Here is a 6,383-nt window from a genome sequence, read left to right on the forward strand (position 1 = left end):
GTGTTGGTTTGGCTTGTGGGTCCGCCCTGTGTAAGTGATGGTTGGGGGGGGGGGGGAGGGTCCGCCCTCCTGTGAGAGGATTGGCTGGCCGTTTGGGGGGGTGTTGTGTGCTGCGTGGCCCTGCGGTTCCCTATAAATAGCAACAGGAGCTCAGTTTGGGCTCCACTTTCCCCTTTGGAGCAGCCTCGCAGCTGAAGTCTGAATGAGCCCAAAGCGGGCGGCCGCCCTGAACACCTGAAATTGCTGCCTCCGACAACCACTTCAAAGCTACAACTAAAGACAAAACGGACATCGTCCGGACCACAGGGAGGCTGGCTGAGGGGGAATCCTACAACCAGAAGGAAAGAGAAGAGCAGTGAGACTCAGGAGGCGCGGAGGCTGGAGCGCGGAAAGGGCCGGTGTCTTTCCATCGGGAGGGAGTCCCAAGCCCCCGACTGCTCTGAACTCCGGTTCCACGTGAGCCTCTGGGGACCCCGACTCAAACGGGGAGACACGGGACTGCCTGGCATCGGGCGGAACTCGAGGGGGCCGTTCCCTCAGAGGCGCTGCAGCCATTACCGGGGCACGGAGACCCGGGGCCTCTTGGGGGGGTGTCACCTCTCACTGCCCCCCCCACCCCGGTAGCCTTGTATTGCTCAAATGCTTTCAGAAGAGAAAAAAAAAGAGGGTTCACCCCCCGCACCCCCCCCCCCCGCCCCCCTTAGGCCCTGTGGCTCCTCCTGAGAAAGGCTGAGGCGGAACCTTTCCACCAGCCATTCCCGTGGCGCAGGGTGAACCCTCTGAGGGTGTGCGGGTGGGCCCGGGAGGGTCGGGCTGTCCCGGGTGGGGTTTGGATAAAAGCAACAGAAGCTCAGTTTGCTCTTCACTTTCTCTTTGGGAGCAGCCACAACTGCGAGGTCGAGAATGAGCCCGTCTGTCCCGCCGTCCATCTGTCCCGCCGGCTGGAGTCCCGGGGCAGCGGTCAGGGAATGAGGGTCCCGGGGTGGACATGCAGCCTCTGCCCGGCTGGGGGCCACCCCCCTGCAGCCCGGCGCCCGCGGCTGACGTCCTGAGGCTGGTGAGTCGGGGACGGTGTCGCCCAGCAGCCCAGCGCCGGTGGGGGAGCCGGCCCTGCCCACAGCCCTGGCCGCTGGGACTGGGCCCAGGCAGGAGACCACCCCCTCCCAGGACTCTCCTCTGTGGACCCCTGTCCCCCCCCCATTCAGGGCGGAATCCTCCCCCACCGCCCGGCCCCGTCTGGGGAGGAACTGGGTGTCTGTGCCCGGGAGGGAGGCTTCCTGTGCGTTTCCATCAGCTCCAGAGCCGTCAGCTCCTAAGCCCGTGGTTACCACTCAGGAGCAGCGCTGACTGACAGGCTTCCCGTCCCCCTCCCGCTCCCCCTCCACTTCCTCATCCGCCTCCCCCTCCGCCTCCCCCTTGGCCTCACCAGCCCAGGCCTGTGCCCCTGTCTGTCCTGAGAGCCCTTCTCCCTCTCCTGACCTGTCAGGCCTGAGGGCCTCTGCGCCAGCCGATCCTCACCAGGCCTGAAGGACTCACCACCCAGGAGGGAGGGGCGGGTCCAGCTCTGCAGACAGTTTTGTCCCTTCTGTCCGGGAGCCGCCTCCCCCTCAGAGCTGTCCCTGCCCTGACTCTGTGGCTCCAGGGCTCCGGGTCCAGCACAGGGAGCAGCGAGGCTGAGTTTGTGGGGTCAGAGCAGCCCTGGCCTTCCCAGGGGCGGGGCCCACTCTCCTGAGCCCAGGGGGTCAGAGGTCACACACAGGGTGGTCCCAAACCCAGGCTCTTAGGATCCTCAGTAGACAATCCTGTCCTGGGCCCCTGCAGGGCATGGCCCATTTCCCGGAGGGTGAGACTGAGTCCCAGGCAGCTGCTCTGCTCCAACGCCCCCCCATCTCCCTTAGGCCCTGAGCCTCCTCCTTCTGACAGCCCCGCCCTGCGCACTGGCGATGCCCTCGTGCAAAGAGGAGGAGTTCCCGATGGGGGCCTTGTGCTGCCCCAAGTGCAGGCCAGGTGGGTGCAGCTCTGCAGGGCCACTGGGGGCGCCTGGGGCGGGGCTGTGCTGGGGGCAGGCATCCCCCTCCCCTAGCCTGGAGCCACTCTGCTCCCAGCACCCCTTCATGGGAGGCCTGAAGGCCCTGGGCACAGAGGGCACCCCCAGCTAACCTCCCAGACCCTCAGCTCACTGCTCAGGGCAGGGCTGAGGGGTGGGCAGCCCATTCCAGGCCAGGAGAGAGGGGGGCTCAGAACTAGGCCAATGTGTCCCAGGAGGCCCCAACTTCCAGAAAGTTCTCACTTCCTGCCAAGCCGGCTAACTGGCCTAGGGAACAGCTCAGGTGGGGTGACCCCTGGGGAGTGTCACACCTGCCTGGGCTCCTGGGGCCGTCAGGCCCTGAGTGTGTGCCCCCTTGGCTGCAGGCTACCGGGTGCAGGAGGCCTGCGGGGAGTTCACGGGCACAATCTGTGTGGCCTGCACGCCGGGCACCTACACTGCCCACCTCAACGGCCTGCCCGAGTGTCTGCCCTGCCGCGTCTGTGACCCAGGTGAGACCAGGAGCCCCTTGGGACTGGCCTCTGTGTCCAGCAGCTCCGGGCCTATGTTCCGGCTGAGCCTGGGCTGCGGCCGGCAGGGTCCAGGGGGAGCAGAGGGGGCTGTACCCCTGTCCCCGTGCCCTCCCCAGGCCTGCGGGCGCTGCCCAGCCCTCAGTGTGGTGTCTTCCTGGGACGGGGCGCTCCCCCAGCCCTGGCAGGCCTTGCTGCTGCCCTGAGCTCCTTCTCTGGGTCCCAGGCCTGGGCCAGGTGACCAGACGGAACTGCACCACCCGGACCAACACCGTGTGCGGCTGTGGGCACAGCCACTTCTGTGTGCGACAGGACGGGGACGCCTGCGTCCAGTGCAGGCGCCACAGTGTCTGCCGCCCGGGACAGAGGGTGCGGGAGACAGGTGAGCGCAGCTCCCCCTGAGGACACGGGCCCCGGACCCCGGCCTGAGGGGCCCCGAGGAGTCCTCTGCCCGACACTGTCGTTTCTCAGGCACCGAGTGGCAGGACACGCTGTGTGAAGACTGCCAGCCGGGCACCTTCTCTGCGGGGGCCACCCAGGCAGCCTGCACACCCTGGACCAGGTAGGTGACCCTGGTCCCCGGAGGCGCTGCCAGGGCCCCCTTGGGAGATAAGGGACCCCCCAGAGGGGAGACAGTGAACCCCTAGCCACCCCGCTGACCCTGTGGCTCCCACACCGCTGTCACCTCATCCCAGGGCCCGGTCAGCACATCCCCGATGCGGGGCTCAGGGCATGGCTTCCAGACCCCCACCCTGTGTCCCGGGGTGTCCCCAGGAGTCAGGGCTGAGGGGTCCTGCCATTCGGAGTCAGCGGTGCAGACACAAAGCTCCCAGAGTGAGGAGTCCATTCCCCCGGAAACAAGAACCCCTATGCCCACTTTACACACGCACACACACACCCCCCGGTGCCAGCTGTGACCGGGCCTTTAGTCTCTGGCGTGACTCCACAGGGAGGCCCAGGGTCCTGTGTCTCCACCCCTCCTAGCCTCCCCAAATGTCTGTCCTTTTGTCTCCACCCTCCCCTCCTATACATTGTCCCCTGCCCCCCCCGCACCCCCTCCCCCTGTCTGTCCCTCTGTCTGGGGCACTGGCTTTCACAGTCCATTCCTGACACCAGATCTGTCCTCACCCCTGGCATCTCCTTTGCTGTCCCTCTCTGGTGACCAGTGTCCCTGTCCCCGGTTGTCCTGCCCCTTCCTCCCCTCCCTCCGTCTCCCCGTGGCTGTGGGACTGGGAGAGTCGGACCTGAGTGCCCCCCAGAGCCCCCTCCCCGGGCCCATCCCAGGCAGCAGCCTCCCCCTCTGTGCACCAGGCTGCACAGGGGACGCTCTAGTGCTGGTGGTCTTAATGCAGCAGCTCGAAGGGTTCAGGAATCTGGAGAAGGGGCTGCGTGTAAATGACTCAAGAGTCCAGAGAGGAAACATGATTTTGGAAGGCATTTGGGGGATCAGAGAAGACTTAGCTAAAGGAACGAAGTTCTCCTTGTCTCAGGACCCCTCGCTATTTATTAACACACTTGGCCCTGAGGTGAGGTAGACATACATCAAAGGGCAGGGCTAGTTCACAGAGTCCATGGTCAGATGGGGAACTGCCTACGGCTGTCCAGGTGTTTGGCCAGCAGGAGGCAGTAACATGCAGATTGAAATGCCCTCAGCTGCCTGGCAGCCAGCAATCCTTTATGCGTCCTGTTCAGGTTTGGGGAAATGCCCTCAGCCCGCTCCCGATGATTCAGCCCAGCTGAGTATGACCTGCTAGTATCAGCTTCTGGCAGCGCTCGGGGTCTTGGGGGGCGGGGTGAGAGCCAGGCACCGAGGTGCCCCTGCCCACTGCCCACCGGCCCCTCCTCCCCCAGGTGCAGTGGCCCACTTTCCAGGGAAGCGACGCCTGGGACCAGCAGCTCAGACGTGACATGCTCCCCCGGGGGCCCCGTCATCATCACCATCTTCATCAGCGTCATCCTCGTCATCGCTGTCATTTCTGTGTCCCTTGTGCTCATGTCCATCAGGAACAGAAGGTCGCGTGGTGAGCAGGAGCCCCTGGTCCCGTCAGGGCTCAGGTCCCAGCTCTCTCATCCCAGACACCTCTCTGGCTCTGTCCCCCAAATAGAGAGGCGGCCTGGGGTGCCCGGGGGCGGGACTTCCTATGTGAGGAGCCTGGTGCCCCCGGTGCCCACGCAGCACCAGGGCCTGAGCTCCCACCTGCCCTCAGCGGACGGAGGAGCACAGGGAGCCTAGAGCAGCAGAAGGCCCCGTTATGCCTCCCTCCCCTGTCCCTGCCCAGGGCGCTCTGTGTGTCCAGACCCGGAGGGGCCCTGAGCAGAGAGAGGCTCAGGGCTGTGGGCGAGGCCGCGCCCTGTCCTCACCTGGGAGGTGCCCGGCCCAGGGCCCGTCTCTGAGCAGCAGGCGGGCCCTCCTCCTGGCTCCTGGCAGGCGCTCCCCTGTGGGGGCTCAGCCCTCCCTGTGGACGGTCCACGGGGCTGAGGTGGGGCCGGGTTGGCAGCAGGGGAGGGGCAGGGGCCCGGGTCCTTCCCCATCTCCCAGCCCCGGGGACAGGCCGACCAGGAGCCCGTGCTTGGGTCTTGCTGCCTCTGAGCGGGTCGGTCTCTGGGAGGTTCCCCGTGAGCAGCAGGCTCCCTGGTCCCCGGCCGGGCGGCCCCTTCCTGACGGGGCGTCTCTGTTTTGCAGGAAAACTCTCCTTTCCTGGGGAATTGCTGCCTGACCCCACCCTGGAGGTGAGGCTGCGGGCTGGGGGAGCTGGAGGTCCCTGTGGGTGAATCCTCCATGGACGGGGTGCTGAGTCGGGGAGGGAGGCCCCGCTCCTGCCTTTGGGGGTGGCTGACCCCGAGCATCCGGGCCAGGCTGGAGTGGCCGCTGGTCTTCACGCCGAGTGTCCCTCGCAGGGGACAGGAAAGCGGACAGAAAGGAACAGGCGTCGGGACCTGCAGGCCTCCCGGGTCCAGCCAGACGTCACCACGGAGCCCCTGGAGGAGACAGCATCCCTGTTCCCTCAGAGGGACCCGCCACCTGACACATGGCTGCGGGATGCAGGTGCCTGAGCCATCTCCGAGAGGCTGTGGGAAGCGGCCAGGCCCCCAAGGACCAGCTACGGGGTCAGGGGAGCCGCCGGACCCCCTCCTGGAGGCCAGCCCGCACCTGGCTGGGGAGGAGACCACCTGCTGTGCTGGGGGCTTGGGACCACCCGCGTCTCCCCACCGGGCTCCTGAGGTGCCAACCTCCCCCCACCTGACCCCGTGTGTGAGGCACTGGCCCAGGGCGCTCCTGCCCCCCACCCGCCGCCCGGGCCCTGAGCTCAGCTGCAGGACGGGCCTCAGCCTCCTCCTGGGCTGGGACTGGGACTGGGTCATGTCTGCGCATCACATGCCTCACAGTCTGGGAAGCGATATCCAACTGAAAATTTTATGTCTTACCTTTTTTATTATCATGTATACCAGTGATGGTGAACCTTTTGAGCTCGGCGTGTCAGCATTTTGAAAAACCCAAACTTAACCACTGGGTCTGTGTGTGGGTGGAGCGGGTCCCTGTGGGGTGGGGGCTGGGGACTGTTGGGAGCTGCTGCCTCTGGCCATTGGGCTGGGCTGCGCTCAGAGGTGACACTGGCCGGCAGCGCACACATCTCACTGTGGAAGCCACACCTTCCCGGCGGGAACGGGAGCGGCTCTGTCGTGGTGGCCGCGGTCACAAGCACACAGGGCGCCTGGCAGCTCCGGGACCTGCAGCCTCCACCAGCCTCTTGGACAGGCTGCTCCTCTGGCGGGCGAAGCAGGACCGCAGCTCCCACCTGTGGCACTGGCGCCGCTGCCCCCCAAGC

The 6,383-nt window shown here is 66.2% G+C and overlaps 1 protein-coding gene across 3 annotated transcripts; it reads left to right on the top strand.

The window, feature by feature from the left end:
• On the top strand, positions 1-6,016 carry LOC139001163 (tumor necrosis factor receptor superfamily member 14-like). Of its 3 annotated transcripts, none has more exons than XM_070402927.1 (10): positions 1-30; positions 184-456; positions 881-1,057; positions 1,899-2,007; positions 2,413-2,538; positions 2,783-2,938; positions 3,028-3,118; positions 4,408-4,577; positions 5,240-5,286; positions 5,413-6,016. In XM_070402927.1, exons 3-10 carry the CDS (start codon positions 989-991, stop codon positions 5,608-5,610), a joined length of 966 nt encoding a protein of 321 aa, XP_070259028.1. In that variant the 5' UTR covers positions 1-30; positions 184-456; positions 881-988; the 3' UTR covers positions 5,611-6,016. The 3 variants fall into 3 exon arrangements, with proteins under 3 accessions (XP_070259028.1, XP_070259027.1, XP_070259029.1); XM_070402926.1 differs by having other exon boundaries at positions 884-1,057; XM_070402928.1 differs by having other exon boundaries at positions 884-1,057; positions 5,455-6,016.
• Positions 6,017-6,383: the final 367 nt, after the last annotated feature.

The sequence above is a fragment of the Myotis yumanensis genome, unplaced genomic scaffold, assembly GCF_028538775.1.
Source record: "Myotis yumanensis isolate MYYU_CA2020_CCGP unplaced genomic scaffold, mMyoYum1.0.hap1 SCAF_112, whole genome shotgun sequence".
Taxonomy (NCBI): domain Eukaryota; kingdom Metazoa; phylum Chordata; class Mammalia; order Chiroptera; family Vespertilionidae; genus Myotis; species Myotis yumanensis.